General features: G+C 61.3%; 3 protein-coding genes across 3 annotated transcripts; 2 read left to right on the top strand and 1 right to left on the bottom strand.

Moving 5' to 3' along the window:
• Positions 1-5,620: 5,620 nt before the first annotated feature.
• On the top strand, positions 5,621-8,145 carry PSCA (prostate stem cell antigen). Its single transcript, XM_049853534.1, has 3 exons — positions 5,621-5,672; positions 6,242-6,349; positions 7,931-8,145. Exons 1-3 carry the CDS (start codon positions 5,621-5,623, stop codon positions 8,143-8,145), a joined length of 375 nt encoding a protein of 124 aa, XP_049709491.1.
• A 5,091-nt stretch (positions 8,146-13,236) lies between these two features.
• THEM6 (thioesterase superfamily member 6) lies at positions 13,237-17,068 on the top strand. Its single transcript, XM_049854430.1, has 2 exons — positions 13,237-13,941; positions 15,724-17,068. The coding sequence occupies exons 1-2, from the start codon at positions 13,429-13,431 to the stop codon at positions 15,835-15,837; spliced, it is 627 nt and encodes a 208-aa protein (XP_049710387.1). The 5' UTR covers positions 13,237-13,428; the 3' UTR covers positions 15,838-17,068.
• Positions 17,069-19,414: 2,346 nt separating this feature from the next.
• SLURP1 (secreted LY6/PLAUR domain containing 1) lies at positions 19,415-20,896 on the bottom strand. The gene is made up of 3 exons (XM_049854260.1): positions 20,836-20,896; positions 20,267-20,386; positions 19,415-19,768 (listed from the first exon to the last, which is right to left on the bottom strand). Exons 1-3 carry the CDS (start codon positions 20,894-20,896, stop codon positions 19,635-19,637), a joined length of 315 nt encoding a protein of 104 aa, XP_049710217.1. The 3' UTR covers positions 19,415-19,634.
• Positions 20,897-21,736: the final 840 nt, after the last annotated feature.

Raw genomic sequence — 21,736 nt, 5'->3', positions numbered from 1 at the left:
CAATGACTTAGACAAAGCCTCTTCAGACACAACTGGATTAATCTCATCAGATGGGTGCGGCAAGGCTACTGGTTTTACTGGGGAGGGTGGTTTAGCAGACAAAGATGAAGTAATCTCTACAGATGGGATTTAGAGGGCTAGTCCTGTTGGGAGGAGTGATTCAATGGAATTTAGGGACTCAGTGTCCTCAGATTCCTGATTATCTGCCCATATGTCCCCATCCCAAATTTCAGGATCCCATTTCTTCTCAATCAATGCCCTCACTTTGACTTCAGACACCTCTCAAGTTTGGAAATTCAGTTGACGTTGTAATTTAGCCGCTCTTACATTAAGACTTTGGGTTTGATCTTCAGCAATATCAGCTCTGTCACTACAAGAAATAAGACTTTCTTTCAGGACACAAGTGGAAACTTTGAGGTCATTTAAACAGTGCTTGAGCTTTAACTCTGAAGCCCTGAGCTTATCTCTTTCTGTTACCACTTTGTTTAGCAAAAGTAGGACCAATCAACCAGCTTCCTTATACTTCTTATTATGACAGAATTACAGAAAGGTATCAAACATGATCACCCAGAGTCTCACCTTCACCAATACCTGATCTATTGGTGGTGATATTTTGTGTATTTCTAATGTCACCTCACACCATGGACTAGCAGTGCCCTCTTTACTACTGGAAGCAGAGTCATCAACATCTTTAAGACTAACCAGACTTGAGAACCAATTTAGAAATCTCATCCTTACAATTTGGTTTCTCTAGAACCACTCTTGGTACCAAATGTCTTAAGCTGGGTTCTCTAGAGAAGCGAACTCAGTGAAGTATCCATCTATAGACATCTATCTATCCATCCATCTCTCTCTCTGTGTATATATATATGTGTGTGTGTGTGTGTGTATGTACAGAGAGAGAGAGACTTACATCAATGAAATGGATCACGTGGTTGTAGGGGCTGGAAAGTCCTAAGTCCATGCACGAGGCTGGGGGCTTCTCCTGACTCAAGTACCTGAAGGAACTGGTGAACCCAAGATTGTCAGGCAAGACCGTGGGTAAACTGCTAGCTCAAGCCCCAAGAACTGGAGGTCAGATGAACAGGAGCCTGCTGCAGGATCCAGAGCAAGCAAAAACCCACGAGCCTTGCCAGAAAGTCCACTTATATTGGATGCAGGCCACACCCCCAAGGAAACTCCCTTTCAACTGATTTGTTACAGCAGATCCCATCATGGAGGTGATCACATTATATCAAATCATGACCCAGCCAAGTTGACACACAGCTTTAACAATCACAGTGGCCTTTAGAATGGGTGCCCAATCAGGCCACCCAGGGCACTGCCAGTAAAGCCAGCTCCACACAGGCACAGCTCTGGCCTCACTCTCTCCCCTCCGGCTCATGACCCACCCCACCATGGGACCTCCCTGCATGCTGTTCCCTCTCAGCTGCACACTTTGCCTGGGCGCAGGCTGTGCCCTCACTCAGTTCTGGAGCCCCTGGCTGGGAGAAAGTGCCATCCAGCCCTACTCTAGAAAATGTCTGAGGGAGACAGTTCTCCCCCAGGAAAGAGGGGACTTTGGCAGATGGTACTTATGAAGCAGAAGCCCTAATGGTGCAGTGGTTAAGTGCGGTTGCTAACTGAAGTTTCAGCAGTTTGAATCCAACAGCCACTCCAAGGGAAAAAGATGTGGCAATTGGCTTCTGTAAAGATTACAGCCTTGAAAGCCTTATGGGGCGGTTCTACTCTGTCCTATAAGGTTGCTATGAGTTGCAATGGACTCCACAGCAATGGGTTTGGTTTTTTTCGGTTTCACTTGGAAAACCCATGTCTGGCGGGTCTGGGGGCTCTTTGGCTTGCTGAGGGGAGGGGGACAGGGAAGGACAGCCCTGAGAGGCTGAGAAGCCAGGGCATGGACGCTAGAGGCTGATGCGGGAGGGGAGGAGGAGTGGTGCAGTGACACCTCTCCACCCGGGCGTGAGGGAGCAGGTTTGGGCCAGGGCCACTGACGGCCCACAGGGCACCTTTATGAGCACCAGGAAAAGGTGCGCCTCTGAGGAACACAGCTCCCTGGGCATGCGGCTTGGGGACTGGCAGGGCCCTCGGGGGAATTAGGGACAGGGCTAGATCCCAGGTGACTGGATTTAGCCCCCAAGGGATTCGGTGCTCCCAGCCCACACAAGCTCACACAAGCTCACACACACTCACCTAATCACGCATACTCTCACTCACACACACAAGCGTACTCTTCCAGGAACACACACACACGTGGGACACACACACAAGCTTGTACATGTGACCTGAATTTCCAGGACCCAAAATGGGGTCGTGTGATCACACTGAGCATGGGCCATCCCGAGTGGTGAACACGTCGTTTTCCCGACGGCGAAGGCCTACAGCCGTATGGAGTGGGACCAGCTGCCGCTCTGCCAGCAATGTGCCGTCCTCAGCCTTCATGGCTGACTGCGTGAAATGAGGGATCCGCCCAAAGATGACGCCGTTGGGTGATGTGCGATTTGCACACAGCCCGCGTGTGCCCCACGACGTCTGTAGGGAGGGACCCCGGTGAGGTTGGGTGTGCCCCCAGAAGGCCCTCCCGCCCTCCCCCCTCCCTCCAGGGCCTGCCCCCTGCGGACCCCACCCCTCATGCCCAGCTCCTGTTTCACATCCTGGCGGGAGGGCTGAGCAAGAGACAGGAAACTCCAGCTGTGCATTGTTAGGTGGCATCGAGTGGGTTCCCACTCAAAGCGACCCCACGTACAACAGAATGAAACACTGCCTGGTCCTGCAGTTCCGCACCACCCTCACAACCAGCTATGTGAAAGGGCAGGAATTCCAGGAAACCCAACTGGTTTGGGCCCACGGAGGGCAGAGAGTGGGGAGGGGGAGGGCCATTGGGCCCACGGAGGGCAGAGAGTGGGGAGGGGGAGGGCCATTGGGCCCACGGAGGGCAGAGAGTGGGGAGGGGGAGGGCCAGGAGAACAGGAAAACCTAGAGCCCCAGGAGGTGATGCAGAGCCAAGAGGGCTGGGGGGAGGGGGCAACTAAACATGAGTCACATTGCAGCACACCCAGGCCCGTCCACTGCACGGGGGCATGCTGCCAGCCGTCATGTGACAGACCCCCTGGAAAAGGGGACTGTTGGTGGATCCAGGCCCAGGGACTGAATTCAGTGTGTGGCCAATGCGTGAATGGCAGGATGGGGCTGAGCGTGGCCAGGGTCAGGGCTCAGTTAGTTGCTAGGACTAGGGCTCAGTAGGACTGGGACAGGGCTCCTTCTTTCTGATCAAGGTAGAACTCAGTGACTAGGAAGAAAACTTACTGTATGACCAGGATGAGGGCTCAGCGATCAGGGTTAGGGGTCGGTATAACCAGATCAGGGCTCCGCCAGTAACCAGAGTTGGTCCCAGGGTTGGAGTTCAGTGTGTGGCCAGGATCAGGGTGTATTTGGTGACCAAGGTCAGAGTTCAGATGTTGACCATAGTGAAGCTCAGTTTGGGCTGAGGTAAGAGAGCGGACTGTGGCCAGGATGGGCTTCAGACCTGAGTCTTAGGAGATGTCACTGCCCAGGACCCCAATCCTGGAGTGCCCAAACCATGGCCATTAAGCAGTCCTAGACCTGGCTTTCTTGCCCTTGGCGCTACTGACATCTGGGCTAGACAATTCTTTGTCCCAGGTGGTGTCCCACACACTGCAGGATGTTGCGCAGGTTCCTGTACTCTCCCCACTAGATACCAGCAGCCACCTCCTGTGGTGACAACCAAAAATGTCTCCAGGCTTCTCCAAACGTCCCTGGGGACAGAGTCCCCCCCCCCATAAGAACTATTGCCCAGAGAAGTCACTTCATATCAAACCAGATGGACAAACATTTGCATGTTAATATTTGCTGAGTGAGTGTTCCAGGCTGCTGCTGGGTGTCGGGTGCCCTGAATACAAGGACATGGGGACGCATTACCAATAAGGAAGGTACACACGGGCTTACTCATGCTTACTTACTTATCTGTAGTGCACAATTTCACCTGTTTTTCACCACATGAAAAATGTGATTAGTAGGTAAACACAATGAAGCCTGTACGTAGCTTGCATACTGGTTAATCTGCCCTTGCAAGGATAAATAAGGACGGTTCACACCCAGGGGCACCCACAGGCCTGACATGGGGGTTCAGGGAGGCACTCACACATGGAAACAGGAAAGACACATTTTAATAACCATAGGGTGGGCTTATAGGACTGTGGGCTGGAGGGAGGTGTCAGAGACAAAGTCCAAGGGGGGCAAAGTGGGCAAGGAAGGGGCCCCAGGTGTGCGTAGGGGGCCAATCTCACCCCTGGGACCGGGAGCAGTCCCTGCCCCTGACTGGGCCCCAGTCTCCTCACCTGCTGAAGGAGGTGGGGCGGGTGCCAGGGAGCCAGGCAGGGAGACCCCAGAGGGCCGGAAATCTGAAGCCCCAGGCGGGCAGCCCATGGGTTGACTTGTCAGTGATGCTCCCCTGCCCTGCGTCCCCGGCACCTCCACAACCTCCAACTTCAGGCCAGAAAGGTTCTCACATCACCCCTGAGTGGGTGGTTTTGGATCAGACCCCGCCCTGTAAATTGGGGTGACGCTCCTTCAGAGTCTGCCGGAAGAAGGCTGAGAGGGACACAGCCACTGCTGCCACCAGGACAGGGAGTGGGCGGACGAGATGGCTCTCCAACCTCCTGCCAGTGAGAGTCAACCCATCCAGTCAGTCTCTTGGGACACAGAGCAGGTGGCTGGGGGTTTGGGGGTCCACAGAGACTGCCCAGCCTCCCAGGACACAGAGCAGTTGTTGAGGGATCTGGGGGCCCATGGAGACTGCCCAGCCTCCCAAGACCCAGAGCAGGTGGCCGGGGGGTCTGGGGGCCCAGAGGGGTTGGCTGGTCAGCTGGTGCTCAGCCTCCCTCCACCTTCTACTGCAGAGGTGGCCAGTGAGAGCTGCAGTTCCTGGCTCCCTTGCAGCTGCGGCTCTCTCTCCAAGTGGCAGGGAGAAAGCACAGGACCGAAGTCAGAGCACTTGGCCCAGGCCTGGCCTGTACTAAGTGCTCCCTGCTCTAGGCCTGCAGCTGCGCCAGCTTCTCACTCAAAGCCTGGCCACCTCCCCAATGATAGGTCCTGACACCTGTCTGGAACAGCTCCCACCCCGGGGCACCTCTCTCAGCCTGTGCTTCTGCACTTCTGTAGTTTTGCAGACTCCCTTTCATTGGTGCTGAAAAGTGTGTACGACTTGGTGAAGGTCTGTGGCCCCTTGGGCTGTGAGCCCAGCAGGTTGCCCTTGGGCACGGGGTAAATTCTTGGCCCTGGGAGGCACTCCCTCATGCTGGGGGTACGAGTGCCTTCTAGCCCCAGTTCTGGGGGTGACTGAGAAACAGCCCAGTGGTGCCTAGGGACAGCACCCTGGGAGGGGCCCCGCCCTGGGCAGGCTCTACTTAGAGGAGGTGGAAAGGACAAAGGGAGTGGGAGGGCAAAGCTGGCCACTGGGCTGGCCAAGATGGGATCTGCCCATCCGCAGCGCTCAATGGCCCGGGGACCTGTCGGTCTGGCCCTTGGGCAGTGGAGTGACTGCCCTGCCAGCTTCAGCTATATAAAGTTGCCTGAGGTGGCTCCATGCTGCCCACCTATGATCATGAAGGCTGTCCTCCTGGCCCTGCTGGCCGCTGGCCTGGCGCTGCAGCAAGGTGAGGCCCCACCGCCAGCCACAGGGCCAGGGCTGGTGAGCAGGACTGGGGGACACAAAGGAGGGCTGGAGGGAGACCCAGAGAGAAGAGGGAGCCTAGAGAGGCAGATGGGAGGAGAGGAAGAATGGGGAAGGTGAGGAGGGGAGGGAGATCAGGAGGGAGATCAGGAGGAAGAAAGGGGGTAGGAGTGGAGGGAGGGGCCCCGGTCCCAGTCTGTCTACCCTGCATAGCACTTTCAGGGCCCCTAGAACACAGCAACAGCTCCTGCTATGGTTTGTCCCTGTCGCTGTGTCCACCGCCTGGCAGGTTCGGAGGGGCAGGATGGCCTTGTCTCCTTCACTGTGTGGCCCAGGGCCTGGCTCATGGACAGACAGATGGGTGGACAGAGATGCTGACAAACAGACAGGAAGCCTTCAGGTGCAGGCAGGGGACACAGGGCCTCAGCTGAGCAGTGCACCCACGGAGGGGGAGGAGCGGGGTGGGACTCTGCCCTGAGAGGCCCCGAGCCAGGAGGTCGTGGGGTGGGAGGGCAACTGGCAGCCCTGAGCCCCCTCCTCACCCGCGCCCAGGTTCAGCCCTGCAGTGCTACTTCTGTAAGGACAAGGTCAGCAACGCAGGCTGCCAGCGAGTGAAGAACTGCACCAGCGCCCAGACCCAGTGCTACACTGAGCGCATCCGTGAGTGGCCCTGCCCTGCTCTGCACAGTTCCTTAGACCCCCTGCACTGTCTCCATCCATAGGGTCTCAAAGAACCCAGGCTTAATCTCTGCCACTTAACTGGTCATCCTTCTGTCCATCTGTCCACACAGAGGTAGATATATGTGCTCAGCTTTCCATTCACCTATTCGTCCATCCATCCATTACTCATCTATTCACTACCCACCTGTTTATTTCTCAACTCACCCACCTATTCGTCCGTCCATCCATCCATCCGTCCATCCATCCATCCGTCCACCATCCATCCGTCCATCCACCATCCGTCCATCCGTCCATCCATCCATCCACCATCCATCCATCCACCATCCATCCACCATCCATCCATCCATCCATCCACCATCCACCCATCCATCCGTCCATCCATCCACCTGTCCAACCATCCACCCGTCCATCCATCCACCCGTCCATCCATCCACCCGTCCACCATCCACCCGTCCGTCCACCCGTCCGTCCATCATCCATCCATCCATCCATCCATCCATCCATCCATCCATCCATCCATCCATCCATCCATCCATCCATCCATCCATCCATCCATCCACCCACCCACCCACCCACCCATCCATCCATCCATCCATCCATCCATCCATCCATCCATCCATCCATCCATCCATCCACCATCCATCTATCCAACCATCCACCATCCATCCATCCACCATCCATCTATCCATCCACCATCCATCCATCCATCCACCCACCCATCCATCCACCCGTCCATCCATCCACCCGTCCACCATCCACCCGTCCACCATCCGTCCGTCCATCCGTCCACCATCCATCCATCCATCCATCCATCCATCCATCCATCCATCCATCCATCCACCATCCATCCATCCATCCAACCATCCACCATCCATCCATCCACCCATCCACCCACCCACCCACCATCCATCCATCTGCCATCCATCCACCCATCCATCCACCCACCCACCATCCACCCATCTGCCATCCATCCACCCACCCACCATCCATCCACCCACCCATCCATCCATCCATCCACCCATCCACCCATCCACCATCCATCCATCCATCCATCCATCCACCCACCCATCCATCCATCCACCCACCCATCCATCCATCCACCCACCCATCCATGCATCCATCCATCCATCCATCCACCATCCATCTATCCATCCACCCACCCACCCACCCATCCACCATCCATCCACCCACCCATCCATCCACCATCCATCCGTCCGTCCATCCGTCCGTCCATCCATCCATCCACCTACCCACCTATCCACCCCTTACCCATTCCTCCACCCATCCATCCATCCACCCACCCATGCACCCATCCACCCCTCCCCTGCCTCTGCATTCACTCACTCATTAAGCATTTCCTGGTGCCCAGTGGGAGGTCTGGTTCCAACTCTGGCCACTTGGACACGAGTAAGACCAGCCCTGCCCTCACACTTCTCAGAGTCTTGAGGCTGACCCAGGGGGACTCTATGGCAGGAGTTTTAGTCAAGGGGGACAGGAGAGGGGCTGGGCAGCTGGGCATCTGGGATTGGTCCCAGCGCCAGGGTCCCTGTGCTGTGCCAGGTGCTATTGGCCTCCTGACTGTCATCAGCAAGGGCTGTAGCTCACACTGTGTGGAAGACTCGCAGGACTACTTCGTGGGAAAGAAGAATGTCACGTGCTGCTCCACCGACCTGTGCAACACCAGCAGGGCCCACGCCCTGCAGCCGGCCCTGGGTACCGTGGCACTGCTCAGCACACTCGGCGGCCTGCTGTTCTGGGGCCCTGGACAGCTGTAGCTCTGGCTGGGCCTGGCTGCGGTCCACGTCACAGGGCCCCCCGGAGACACCTCATACACAGCCTGCGCTCCTCCCACCCTAGAAAATGTGTCTGGCCATGCACCTCTGGTGCTCCCAACACTCCCATGGCTCCCTCCAGGACTCCAGCCCCAGCCCGAGCTCTTCCTACCCCCTTGCCCCCACCGCCGCCCCTCCCTCAGGGTCTGGGCTGCTACGGTTTCTACTGCCCAGTATTCCAGCCATCCCTTAATCCTCAGCTCAGGCACCTCTTCCTCCAGGAAGCCTTTGGTGCCCATCTCTGTGAGCCTATCAGTTCCCTTGGCTCCCCCGCTTCCAGCATGGGGCAGCCTAAAGGACCCAGCCCAGGCTGGGATGGAATGAACTGAATAGAATTAGGGCAGGGAGGCTGCAAGGAGATGAGGCCTGGGGGGACAGGCCAGCCTCCCCATTTCCCAGGGGGTCCATTGGGCAGCAGCCCCAGCACACAGCAGGCCCTTAATAAATGCCCATGGCTGTGGGTGCAGAGAGCCTCTGTCCTGTGCACTGCCGGGTCAGGGTCTGGGTCCGGCCCTGGTTGGAGTCTAGTCAAGGTCAGGGCCAGGGTCGGGGTCCTGCTTGGCCCGCTGTGCCTGGTCCACGCTGAGCCCCCATCTGTGGTTTCGGCTCTGTTCCTGCCTTTGTGGGGTGGGCAGGACTGGCCTGGAAGGCAGAGGGCGCATCTCCCGGGAACCCAGCATTTGCCGTGCCCTCAAGCACGCTGCCAAGCCTCTCTGCGCCTTACACGTCACCTGTGACCCCTCTGGGGCTGCCATGAGGACTGACCTGAGGATTTACAGGAAGGAGAAGGTTCCAGGAAGGGGTGAGGGGTTGCTGCTACCACCTGAGGCCTCCCTCAGGGTCCAAGCCCTGTCCCTCTCCCCTTGACCTACTCTGTCCTGCCGCATTCACTCAGTGACTGTTATCTAGCCCCTGCCGTTGTCCACTCTCAGACACAGCGGGCACCTGGGCCTGGCTGGGTTCTTCCTGGCCCCTCTGGCCCCCTTCCCAGGGGTGGAGCTTACAGCATGGTTGAGTCAGATGAACAGGACAAATACCTAAACACATGGCATGCTAGTGACGAGGGCTCGGAAAATAATACAGCAAGGAGCCCCTCTGCTTTATAAAAATTTGTATTTTGTTGTTTTAAGATTTCCAGTTTCACAGTACACAGTAAAAGAGTCAAATGCTACAAGATGCTGCCCTGGGACTGGTTGGCCATCCCCACCTGCCCAGGCCCTGGCCCCTCTCTGGTGCACCCCATTACTCCTTTTTGGGGCTTCCTCCGTGGTCATTCTGTGCCACGACAACACCCCGTGTACATGGAGTCCTGGGGGATGGACCCTCACCCCTCAGGGCACAGGGGAGGGCAGCCTGTGACCTGGGTGTGCTCCAAGGGAATGGCTGCCTGGGTGGTGTTCGGGGGGTCACAGTGCCACTTTCAGAGATGCAGGGGAGGAACAGAGTTGCCCAGCCACGTGGTGAGTGCTGGCTGAGCCAGGACCATGTGTGGAACTGGAGCCCTGTAGTGGGAGGTGAGTCTCAGAAAGGCTCCAGGGCCCCAGCCAGCCCCACTTCCGGCCCGATACCCCAGGTAGGCTCCCTCCTCTTGAACACTGGGCAGTGCAGAGTAGTGGAGGTCAGGAGGACAGGGTTTCCCATGCCAAGCCTCATTGACCCGAAGGGTGGCTGTACCCCTGCACCCCCCTGCCTTCCAGCCCGGCCTCTCCCCGCCTGCCCTGCTGAGGTCCAGGCACGTTCAGCACACACACCTCAGGTGGCCCCGTTCAGGGTCCAGGGACCGCCTTTATTTCCTGGGAAGGCATGCAGACCTGGGGCCCCCAGGTAGAACTTGGGGCAGCTGGTGATTCTGGCTGCACCCTGCTTCCTCCTGAGCCATCCTGACCCTGGGCACAGGAGGCTGGTACCCTGCCCTGCCTCATTCAAGACACAAATATTTATCGAGCCCCTGACCTATTCCAGGCGCTTGGGACTCAGCGGTCGTCCAGGTCTGGCTGGGTTGTCCCCAGACCCTCCTGGCCCCCTCCACAGGTACACAGCTACAGCGCAGTGGAGTCAGGTGAACAGGACAGACACACACAGCATATAAGCCACAAAAACAAGAAGAGAAAACAAAGCAAGGGGGTACGATCGAAACCACAGCGGCACAGAAAAGCGTGGCCAGGGGCCTGAGACCCAAGGGGCCAGGGGATGTTGTCATGAAGTCAGCCACTCCACAGAGCAGGACTAGAGCCCACACGTCACCATGGGGGCCACACTGTGGTGGAGGGGTCCTCGTCCCTGGGGCTGAGGCTCAGAGAGCTGGGCAATGTGCCCTAGCCTGCAGGGTCCCTGACGGAGCTCATGGAGAGGGGAGCTGGCTGGGCTCTGTGCTGGGTGACCTCAACGCCGGGCCCCTCTGACCTCCTCGAGCCACCCCAGTGATGACAGAGGCTCCATGCTGAGGACAGAGAGCAGCCTGCTCAGAACCCCCTCACCCCACAACAGAGCAACAGGCTCTGAAGGGCAGGAGCCAGCCCCAGCCACACACTCGTGGGGGGCATCTTGTCGGGGCCAGGCAGTGAGGCCACCCACATAAGTAGCCCTATGGGGGCTCTGTGGTTGAGAGGCACCCCCACTTGCCGACTGGGGTGGGATCTGGACTTGAACCTACACTCCCTCCCTCTCTCCCCACAGGGTCTCATCTGGAAACCACAGAAGAGCTGGGGTGGGGTGGGTCTGCTCCCAGAGGGCAGCAATGAGGACAGCCGGGAACAGGGCCATGGGGGTGCAGAGAGGTTCCCAGCAAAGGAGATGGGGTCAGAGGTCAGACCCTCTGGCTGCTGAGAGGGTCCAGTGCGGGGGAAAGGGAGAGGGGAGGTCTGGGAAGAGGGGTCTGAACACTTCTCTGCCTCCTGAGATCCATCTCTGTCCACTAGCTCCTCCCCCCCCATGCTGATCTCTACCCCTCCCACGCCCCATCTCTCCCTTCCCAGATCCCCTAGGTGGAGTGCACGCCAGGTGCCTCCCTCTGCCTCCTCCTCAGCCAAACCGTAGCGGACCAAGTTGGAGCCAGCAAGTGCCAACCAGACAAGACGGAGTTCTGGATCTAGGGTGGGGTGGTCCGGGGAGACAGCCCCAAAGAGCCCCTGTCACGTGCACGGAGCCCCTCCCGCCTGCGCAGCAGCTGCCACCCTGCGCCACCGTATGCACAGGAACCGAGGGACCCCAGGAGTCCCCAAAGCCCCTCCACCCTGCGAAGTTTCGCGGGCTCAGGCACGACAAGCCCAGGCCGAGAGAGGCTGCGGACAACTTCCAGCCAACTGCTGTGACCACCCCAGGATACCCACGTTCGTTGGGACCCATGCAACCGAACGGAGGGGCTGGGAAGGTGGGAATTCCTATGGTGCCCTGTCCTGCTGGCCCTGGGGACACGGGGTCTTGGAGGCACAGCAGACCTCGACCTCCGGGCCTCAGCGGGAGACAGCCACTCCCTGCTTATCTACTCACATCAGGGTAAAACCGTGGCTGAGACCAGTGCTCAGGAGAGGTTCCCCTTGAGGGGAGGACCCTGGGGTGTAGCTCGGCCTGGGGTCAGGAAGGGGAAGATGGGAGAGAAGGGTCCCCTGGCAGGGGGAAAGCATGTGAGCCTGAGTGTGTGCCTGCACGTGTGGAAGGGCTGGAGGGCACAGGTTCAGAAAGAGGCCGCTGCACAGGAGGCTGGGCTGAGGTCTTGGAAGCTACAGGCTGGCTTCTCATTCGCCAGCCTTCACTGGCACCTCCAGGGGTAGGCCCCGGCCTTGGGCCCCTCCCCTGGGGAGGGGATGGGGCATGGTGGGCAAGGTTAGTGACCAGGAGACTGCCTTCTCTGCATAGTGGCCGCAGTGGGGCTTGAGGGACATGACCTCAGCCAGCGTCTCCATCCTGAGGGCTGCTTGACCCTAGACAGATGGCTCTGAGGCTGGGCTGAGCCACGGTGAGAGGGGATTTGACTGGCATAAGCGGAACTGACTCAGGAAGGCCCTTCTTACCATCAGGACTTTCAGGGCAGCTGAAGCTGTCCTAAGAGGGAATGAGCTCCCTGTCCCCAGGAGTATGCAAGCTGATCCAGGGACCCAGGAGCACCCATACCCCACTCTGCCAAGGCTGCTGGCCCCAGAAGCCAAGGTGGGCCAAGGCCTCCTCCGTCCAGGGAGCTCCTCCTTTGAGAAGGCCAGTGAGAACCCTGGAGCTCTAGCCCAGGCCCAGTGTGGACTGGGCTGGGGAGGCCTAGCTGCTGCCGGATGCTAAGAGCCCTCCAGGACGCCTTCTCTGAGCGTCCCTGACCCTGCAGCATATCCCTCGGGCCACCTACCCTTCCCAGCCAAGCAGCAAAGAGGAACAAGACACCGGAGCACGTGCGACGTCCCACCGGGCCGGCTCCCAAGTGGCTTATGGTGACACACATTTAACGCCACTGCTGAGTCATTAGCGTCTGCCCGACTCTGCCCTTCCCCTGCCCTGGAAGTTATTTGCTCCCTCTCCCCCACCCCCGCTTCGAAAGCGGCTGGCGGGGCGGTGCTTGAGGACGGGGGTTAGCGGGATCCCTCGGGGACAGGGGTGCGTGTGAAGGATGACCAAAAAAGTGTACGGGGCCAGCTTGTGGTTGCGCCCCGAGCTGGCCGCGTGCGCACTGGGGCCCTCGCCCTACGGCGGTGGGGAGCCCTGGAGTTCTGGTGCAGAGTAGGGTCGGTTTCCATAGAGACCGCCAGACGCGCTTCTGGGGACCGTGCTGTTCCCATTTCTCTTGCAGAGTCCCGCAACCTGGGCCAGGAGAGCGCTGTGGCCTCTGCCCCAGTTCAGACCAGGGGCCACACCTGGGGGCGGACCCGACTCTTGCAGGGCGGGGGAGCCAGCCACCAGCCCCCAGGCACCAGCCAGGCCCCGCGGAGGGCGGTGCTCAGCCAGCCTCTGCAGCGCCGGGCGCGGCCGCCAGATGCCGCTGTGGCACTCGGCCGGCCCCAGAGGCCCCGCCCCGGGGAGGTGCGGGCGGCGCAGGCCGGAGGGGCTGGGAGAGACGGACCGGACCACTGCGTGCGGGGGGGGCCCGGCGGCGCCGGCGGCCTGCGGTCCCTGCGGCGGCCCGCGGCGCATCTCCCCCTCGGCCGGCTCGGAGGTGGTGCGGCCCGCCGGCCCTCGCCGGGTCCGGCCGGGAAGCCGGGTCCGCGCGGGGCGGCGTCTCAGTGGCCCGCGCCCGCCGCCGCCGCGATGCTGTGGCTCCTGGTGGCGCCGCTGGCCCTGGCGCTCGCCTACTTCGCGCTGCTGGACGGCTGGTACCCGGTGCGCCTGACGTGGGCCTTGCTGCGCGCGCGCCTGCTGCAGCCGCCTGTCCGCGACCTGCTGGCCGAGCAGCGCTTTGCCGGCCGCGTGCTGCCCTCCGACCTGGACCTGCTGCTGCACATGAACAATGCGCGGTACCTGCGCGAGGCCGACATGGCGCGCAGCGCGCACCTGGCCCGCTGCGGCGTGCTGGGGGCGCTGCGCGCGCTCGGGGCGCGCACCGTGCTGGCTGCCTCGTGCGCGCGCTACCGCCGCTCGCTGCGCCTGCTCGAGCCCTTCGAGGTGCGCACCCGCCTGCTGGCCTGGGACGACAGCGCCTTCTTCCTGGAGGCTCGCTTCGTCAGCCTGCGCGACGGCTTCATGTGCGCGCTGCTGCGCTTCCGCCAGCACATGCTGGGCACCTCACCTGAGCGCGTCGTGCAGCACTTGTGCAAGCGCAGGGTGAGCCACCCCGGCCCGGTGCACGACCCCCGCCCCCCGGAAGGGCCCATCCCGCCTGACAGTGCCCCGACCTTGCTTCCGGACCCAGGGCCTCCAGGCAGGGGCTTCCTCTTTGCCTTTACCCATGCTGGTTCTTTCTGTTCCCCAGCCCGCTCTTCATGGTCTGCCCCAGCAGCCTCTCCTCCTGCCATTTTTTAGCCTGGCCCCTCACATCTCTCCTTGCCGCTCCCTGTTGCCCGCTCCCTAAATCGAAAAGCGGGGCCCAGGCCTCTCCCTGGAGTGCAGGGATTGGTGCTGCTATGTGCTGGAGCGCTGTCACCCTCTCTGGCCTTTGCTCCTGAACATTGGACTGGGGAGATGGGGCGGGGGGGCGGTGTCGCAGGGAAAGGAGGTTTGCATTCTCAAGGACTTGAGACCCATTTCATCTGGCTCAGAGCCAGGGCTTTCATTCCCATCACCTGAGGGTTGAGGCCGGGAGGCTGCCAGTCTTTCTGCCTTTCTCCATTGGAGAGGCAAGTGCTTGCCTGGGGCTCACAGCCCTCCCCAGGGCCTGCTCCTCCCAGCACAGCAGGGCTGGCTCCTGAGGCATGGCAACCGGGCCTTGGAGAGGCCAGGGCGCCAAGGCGATGGTTACCAGCGCAGGCTCCTGAGAAGTCGCTGGAGCCCTCATGCTGGCCTCCAGGTGCACCCGACCCCTGGGGTGCCAACAGCCAGGGCACTGCCCTGTCTGGCCTGGACAGGGCCTCGTTAGCAGAGGGTGTTAAAGCCTCACCTTGGTGTCGAGGAGCCAGCCTTCCCCCCATTTCAGAGGGTAGGACCTGCCCCATGCTGCACAGCAGGTCGCAGGCACAGCTCCGGGTTTTCTGTGCCTGTTGACTCTGGGACCCCCTGAAAGGCCTTGGGGCAGATGCTGGGCTGTATGGCTCACCTCATGTGGAAGGGGCACGGGGAGGAGCCACCAACTCTGGACAGTTGGGACTTGAGGGTGGAGGAGGGGGATCCAGAGCAGCTTTTCTGTGAGGGTGGCATAGGGTGGTCAGGCCTAGGCTGGCTGGTGGGGTCTGTGCTCGAGGGGAGGGGGAGGACAGGTGTCGATGGGTGGAACTTGCACACCTTGATGGCACCTGGGTGGGAGAGCCAGATGGTGGCCAGGGACTGCCCTGTACTGGGGAGGGTCTCAAGCAGGATCCAACAGAGAGGGCCACAGCTTTGGTGGCTGCCGGCCCTGCCCTCAGCCTCCCTGATGCCTGGGGTGGGTGAGCGGGCATCTGCCTGGCCTCTTCCTTCCCTTTCTCCCTTGGCCCCGCCTGGAGTCCCGCCTGTTACCAGTCACAAGATGGGGCTGAGTCTCCGGGGAGGAGGGCGGGAGTGAGGTGATCAAGCCCAGAGCTAACCAGGAGATCGAGTCCAGCTTCTTTTGCTGCACACGTGGGGTGTGCTCCGAGGTCTCACAGTTGGCCACTCTCTAGTGCTGTCCTGCCCCCAGGCCCTAGTCCCAGGCTTCCCCAGTTCCTTTGGGTCTCCTTTTGTCCCCTCTTCACCCTTCTCCCTTCAGTAAGTGCCATATCCCTGGGTTCTCAGGACTCAGGGCTCAGGCTGACTCCTGGGGGAGGCAGAGGCCTCCAGGGAGGAAGTGCCAGGGCAAGGGCGGGGAGCGGGGACCCTGGAAGGGGCTGCATCAGGGAGAACAAGTTCTGATGGGAGGAAGACCCGGGGTTGTGCAGGGACCCCTCCTGGTCCCCACAGCCGTGGGCGATCCCAGGAGCCTCATCCTCCCGACAGGTGGAGTCCCCGGAGCTGCCGTTAGACCTTCAGCACTGGATCGCCTACAATGAGGCCAGCAGCCAGCTGCTCCGTGCCGAGAGTGGGCTAAGCAGCGCTGCCAAGGACCAGTGACCGCTGCCTCCACGCCTGACTGCTCAGCCCAGCCTGGGTCCTGTGCCTGTGTGCCCCTGGGTTTTCAACACCCCTCTGTGCCCGGCCCCACACCAGGCATGGGTGGGGATTGCTTGCACACCCAGACTGCTCAGCCCGGGGGGAGAGGAAAGGCAAAGCAGGAGGCCTAGAGCCCCTGGTGAGGGCCAGCAAGGCCCGGTGGGGCTAGGGCAGGTGGATGGAAGGGGACACGGAGGGGGGACTGGCCAGCACCCTCAGGGTGGATGCCTCCCCCAGTACTGGCTTCTCTGCTCCAGGCCCATTCACAAGAGGACAGGGTGGGCAGCCGGGTTGAGTGGCCGGAAGGGGTGCTGGGGACACTAGCAGGCCACCTGGGGACTGCACTCCTGCAGAGGTGGCTGAGGAGCCCTGTCCAAGCCCCTGGACCCTGCCCCATCACTGTGCTGCAGGACCCTGTGCTGTGCCCTTGTGCCCTGCCCTCCTGGGACCAGCAGCCCATCTGCCATTTCTCCGCCCCTGCCCAGCACCCTGCCCTGTTGTCCACTGCTCCCTGCTCCGAGGGGCTGTCCCCCTGGGCTGGCCAGGCTTAGGACAAGGTCTTCTGGGCCCCTCTGCCTTGTCCCCGTGCCCTGTCCTGGCAGCTGCTCTCAGCTGCCCATGGTGATGCCAGGCTTCAGGGCCACCTGCTCCCAGCTGACCCCTCACTGACAGTCGCGGAATGAAGGCTGGAGAGAATAAGCCCAGGGGTTGAGGGCAGAGCAGGGCAGGTCCCCAGCCCAGGGTGCTGCCTGATGCCCTCAGCTCCTGGGAAAGGGGTACTGAGGTCACTGAGGTTGGGGGGCCCTGGAGGTGGGGTCACTGCATGCCTGTGTTTGTGTGGCTGCTCAGGGCCATGTGTTCACCTGCCCTTGCCCCTACTCCTGCCCTGCCAGCCTCCAGGCAGGCCAGAGCCTCTGGGCTCCCAGTGCTGTCTCCCTGCACCCCCTCTGGGTCCACAAAGCTGGTCCGAGCCAGAGCTGCGCTGCTGCCTGCGCCTGCTCCCGAGCTGTTGTGATTGCCTTACACCTGCCACAGAAAAGCTGCAATCTTTGTTTATTTAAAAAAAGTGCAAAATTAAAAGTTTTTAAACGTGATCCTGCTGGGGCAGGGGCTGCATCACGGGTGTGTTTTCTGGCATGGGGGCCAGGCTGGCAGGGCAGGGGATGAGGCCAGAGGTGATGCCCAAAGCCACTGGGCTGGCCCCAGACCCAGGCCCCCTCTTCCCCAAGTTCTTGAGCCTTGCACTCTCCCCAGGGACACCCTCCCAGGCTTCCGGCTCTGCTCTTCGGGGCTTGGAGCCTCAGTGCCAGACTGGTCGGGTCTGGTCGGACTAGCTCTGATCCCTGGGCCAGCTGCTGTTGGGAAGTTAAAGGTCAATGACCACTCGGCCCCACAGTGGGTGGGCTCAGGATCTCCTTCCTGAACTGCCCAAGGGGCATCCCCAGTGGGGAGGCAGTGCAGGCCAGACTCAGGCAGACCCCCCATGGGGTCCCAGTCCTGGGGAGGGCCAGGGGTGGAGAAGAGGGTCCTAGAGACAGATCTGCAGGCAAGGCCAGAATCCTGGAGGATGCCTGGGTGAAAGGGGCCACCCGAGGTGGGGAACCCCAAGAGGCCTGTTTTGGGGAAGCAAGGGTGTGGGGAGGTCTGCCTGGGGAGGAGAGCATTGCAACCTGGTGGTGCCAGGCCTGCAGGTGGGCACCTGAAGCTGCCTGATGTCCCTCAGCCACAAGGGGGTAGAGCAGCTGCCCCAATGGAGGGCCTCCCAGCCTCTGCCGCCAATGGCCGCTGGCTGCGCCACATCCCCCCAGGGCCCAGGGATGTAGGTCTCCTCTCGCTGAGTGCGGTTCCATGCGCCCTCGCACCCCACCTGGCGTCCAGCCCTAGACCTCCTTGGAGCCTGTGGACGGTCGTCCACCTCATGGGTGGGGAAACTGAGGTGTGAGCAGGGAATGCCCGACCTGGGTCTTGGGGTGTCCCAGGCCAAGATGCTGGTCCCCATGGGGCCCTCGGTTGGGGAGGCCTCTGCTCTCCAGGTGCAAGGAGGGGTGGTCCTTCTTTGACCCCTCCCTGCCGACTTAAAGTAATACTTGCTCATTTGCCAGCCAGGCAGCCCTGGGGAGGGACGAGTTGGACAGCAATTCACGGTCTCCCTCTTCGTTTTTGACCTTCCCATGTCCCCACCTGTGACCTCTCTTAGTTCAACCGGGGCAGCGTGCGTTTCCAACGCCGGTCAGCTCCCAGCGGGCTCCCAGCCTCCCTGCTGCCTCCGCGGGACGGCCGGCAGGGCTCAGAGCTCAGAGCGGAGGTTTCGGCAGGGAGGGGGCCCTGGCGGCCCTGCTCTCCCGGCGGAGGCTCGGGAGTCCTTGCAGCGCGGGACGCCCTCTCCTGGCCACGTGATGCAGTGCAGGTGGGGAGCCCTGCAGGTATTCCCCCCGCCTCCCACCACATCTGCACCTCGGAAGAGCCTGGGGTCTTCATCTGTGCGAAGCTGAGGGCCGTCACCGGGGCGGGCGAGGCCCGGGGCCCAGCTCAGTGGTGGCTCCAAGGAGGGAGCCGTAGGCACGCGTCAAGAGGCCAGGTGGGGTGCTCCCGTAGGCTCTGCCAGCAGTCCTGGCTGAGGGCCGCTCCCAGGACATTTTTTCATTCCCTGGCGTTTCTAGGAAAGCCTTTGGGTAGGGGGGGGAGGGGCGAAGGTGGGGACCCTGGTCTCTGCACGCTTCACAGAGAGGGATGAGCCCTCAGGGCAGGGTTCTGAGGGGCTGGTCACTCCCCCATGCCTCTTGGGCCCCTGCTTGCTTCTTCCCGCACCCACCCAGCACCTTCAGGGGCCAGCGGGAACCAGGGCTTTAGAACCCAAGACCTCACTGGCCAGAACCCAGAAAGTGCTCCGCGCCTGGGGAGTTCCCACCAGTGCCCTGGGGCTGCTTGGCTTCTGCCTTCCCTTTATGTGCTGATGTGGGGGAGGGGGCAATGAGGATGAAGCAGGAGCCTGAAGGCCAGCTCTCCTGGATCCTAAGGGCTCTGGATGCCTGGGGAGGGGAGTTCAGCAGGTGGCTCAGGCAGACAGAGCCAACCCCAGGGGCTGAGGCTCCTGCAGGCCCAGCCTTCCCTGAGCTGGCACTGGCCTGGGTGTCCCGTGGGCACGAGTTCGTCTAGTCCCAGCTGTCTTAAGGGGCGAGGACTGGGCATGGACGTGCATGGATGCCCACAGATGCACACCCGTCACAAACACCTGAGAAGCCTAGGGTGAGACAGAGCCAAACACGCCCACCCTTGAAGGAGGCTGGATTCGCTCTGAGCTTCCTTCCCAGCCAGGGTGGGTGGGGTGACACCTCCAGGGTTTGAGGGAAGACTGAGGGGCAGATTTTCCCTGAGCTAAGAAATGGGGCCTGGTTTGAAACGCTGGGGGGCTGGTTTGCTGGAGGGATAACCCAGGGTACACTTCTCCCCCAAGCCTGTCTCTGCATCTGTGGAATGGTCCCAAGAGGCCGAGGTGGCAGGGAGGGTCGAGTAGACAGTCCAGCTGTTCTGAAGGCACTCGGGAAGGAAAGGGCGGTCCCCACCCTTGCCTCTTTATTGTCTAGAAGTTTGGGGTACGCAGGGCAGAGTGCCCCATCTCGCCTCCCGTCCCATGTGTGACTAGAGGCCCCGTCAGGAAGGAGGTGCCCAAGAAGCTCGGCCCCCAGCGTGGCCGGGGTGCCGGGCCTGGTCTACCCAAGAAGCTCGGCCCCCAGCGTGGCCGGGGTGCCGGGCCTGGTCTACCCTTCGACATTGCAGAGGTTGTGGAAGCAGCAGTAGATGGGGTGGAGGGCTCCGAAGCTGTCGGGGTCGGTGGCCACACAGGAGGTGGAGCAGGAGCGGGTTACCACGGGGCTCCCATTGAAGGGGTATTCTGCAGAGGGCAGCCACGTCAGAGCCCCCGCCCAGTGCTGCCACCACCCCGCCCCACTCTTCCCACGCCCTTAACCTTGCAGCTCCCACCCCCATTGGCCCTGCCTACCCCAGCCCTAAGGGCCCAATGTGGGAAGTCACCCTGCCCCGACTCCCCATCCCCTGACTGAAGTATTTACTGACGATGGCACCGGGCCGGCTGTATTGAGCATCAGTGCAGTCTGAGAAGGGAGCCCCAAAGGCTGAGGCAGAGGTGGGGGTGGGGCCCCAACGGGGCCCTGCTCCTCTGTACCTGCCCTGCCCCCAGCACCTGGCACCCCAAGACAAAGTCCTTGAGGGGCTGCCCCTCCCTAGCTGCCTCTCCTGCTCCCCCACCTCCCAGGGCCGGTGCTGTCCTGAGAGGGGCTTGGATTGGGCTGTAGAGGTGGAGTCTCCAGCCCATGGAGGGAGAGGGAGACGTTTGGGGGCAACTCTGCCCCTGCTGGGGGCCCGGTCTCACCCGACTCCACAGTCACCACAGTGGTCATGCAAGCTGTCGCGTCCGGCTTGCAGTAAGTCACGTTCTTGCACAAGGCACTAACCGTGGGATTCTGACAGGTGTAGCACTTGAAGGCGGCACCTGGGAGAGGGGTGGGGGCAGGGCCTCAGCACCTGGCCACCGGAGCCAGGAGGAGGAGCTCCAGGAGAGGCCGTGGCGGGGGCGGGGGGTGGGAGGTGGGGGTCCAGCTTCTGGGCCTGGCCCCACATTGTCTCCCCAGTGTCTTCTCTTGTGGACCCCTGCCTGCCTAGGCAGGTGGAGCCTCCCCAGCTGAGATCCTTCCTGCTGGCTGTTTGACTGCCAGACTTTCGCACCCTATCACTCTAAGAAGCCTTGGTTTCTTTCCTGGAGAAGGGGGCCATGACCCCTGACTTGGGGAGAAGCTGTCATTTAGGATGAGGGGGAGGATCCCAGTGGGGGTGAACGAAGCCTTCAGCCACGAAGGCCCCCCCCCCTCCACAGCCTCACCCTGCTGAGGAGGTGGGAAACAGGCCTGGGGGGCAGCATGAGCTGGCCCCCACCCCACTTACCACGACCCACGCTCCAGGCTGCCAGGAGCAGCAGGGACAGTGTGGCCCAGCTCGAGGCCATCCTTGGAGTTGAGGAGTTGAGGAGCCGGGAGACACTGGTCTCCAAGGATTTATACCCAGGCCCTCAGGCACCCACTTCCGGGTGGCGGCAGAAACCGGCTGTCCCAGTCAGGAAGGTGGCAGCTGGCAGAGGGTGGGCGGGCGGCTGGGGAATCCATTACCCTTCACCAGCCCTCAGGGGTGGGCCCTCCCTGGCAGCAGTGGATTACCACAGACCTGCCCTCTGCTTGCACTCCCCAGTGCCTGGGTTGGGGGTAGGTGCGGGAACAGCTCTGACTGAGAAAGCCCTTCTTTCCATAGAGCTCAGACCCACCCTTGGCATTTGATGGACCTCCTCTTCAGTCCTGGCTCTGCCCTTGGGGGTCACACAGGCCATGGTGGCCCCAGTCTTGAGGACCCGGGAATGCAGGTCCAGGGTGGCCCTGGGCCCTCTTGACTGGAGCCCCCAAGTGCCCACCTTGCACATAGCCATGCCAGGCAGTGCTAAGCGTGCTTCGTGCCCCCTACCTCCACGGCTGGGTCTGGCTGATCTCAATCTCACCCAGAGCCAAGGCCAGTTTCCTCCACCCCCAGACTCCCTCTCCTGGCATAAGTATCCACCAAAGCAGAGGCCCAGATGTAGGGGTTAGGTCAGGTGCCTGGTGAAGGTGAGTAGTGTCAGGTGGGGTGGTATGGCCCAGCCAGGCCCCCTCTTGGACTAAAGGGCTTGGGGTTCTGGAGTGGCCCCCTCGTCACTGCCAGCCCCCTCCCACCTACTGGCCTTCAGACCAAGCCTGAATCGGCCCTGCCTGCCCTCTGGCCTCATGGCCTAACACTCTCCTGACCTTCCTGTCTATTCGCC

This window comes from Elephas maximus, chromosome 15 (assembly GCF_024166365.1).
Source record: "Elephas maximus indicus isolate mEleMax1 chromosome 15, mEleMax1 primary haplotype, whole genome shotgun sequence".
NCBI lineage: Eukaryota > Metazoa > Chordata > Mammalia > Proboscidea > Elephantidae > Elephas > Elephas maximus.
This window is presented reverse-complemented; position numbering and strand designations above follow the sequence as displayed.

Coding starts and splice junctions, on each gene's coding strand:
- PSCA (XM_049853534.1), top strand. CDS start 5,621: ATGAAGGCTGTCCTCCTGGCCCTGCTGGCCGCTGGCCTGGCGCTGCAG. Junction 5,673..6,241: donor TGGCCTGGCGCTGCAGCAAG/GTGAGGCCCCAC, acceptor ACCCGCGCCCAG/GTTCAGCCCTGCAGTGCTAC. Junction 6,350..7,930: donor GTGCTACACTGAGCGCATCC/GTGAGTGGCCCT, acceptor GTGCTGTGCCAG/GTGCTATTGGCCTCCTGACT.
- THEM6 (XM_049854430.1), top strand. CDS start 13,429: ATGCTGTGGCTCCTGGTGGCGCCGCTGGCCCTGGCGCTCGCCTACTTC. Junction 13,942..15,723: donor AGCACTTGTGCAAGCGCAGG/GTGAGCCACCCC, acceptor TCCTCCCGACAG/GTGGAGTCCCCGGAGCTGCC.
- SLURP1 (XM_049854260.1), bottom strand. CDS start 20,896: ATGGCCTCGAGCTGGGCCACACTGTCCCTGCTGCTCCTGGCAGCCTGG. Junction 20,387..20,835: donor AGCCTGGAGCGTGGGTCGTG/GTAAGTGGGGTG, acceptor CCCCTCTCCCAG/GTGCCGCCTTCAAGTGCTAC. Junction 19,769..20,266: donor TGTGGTGACTGTGGAGTCGG/GTGAGACCGGGC, acceptor TGCCCTCTGCAG/AATACCCCTTCAATGGGAGC.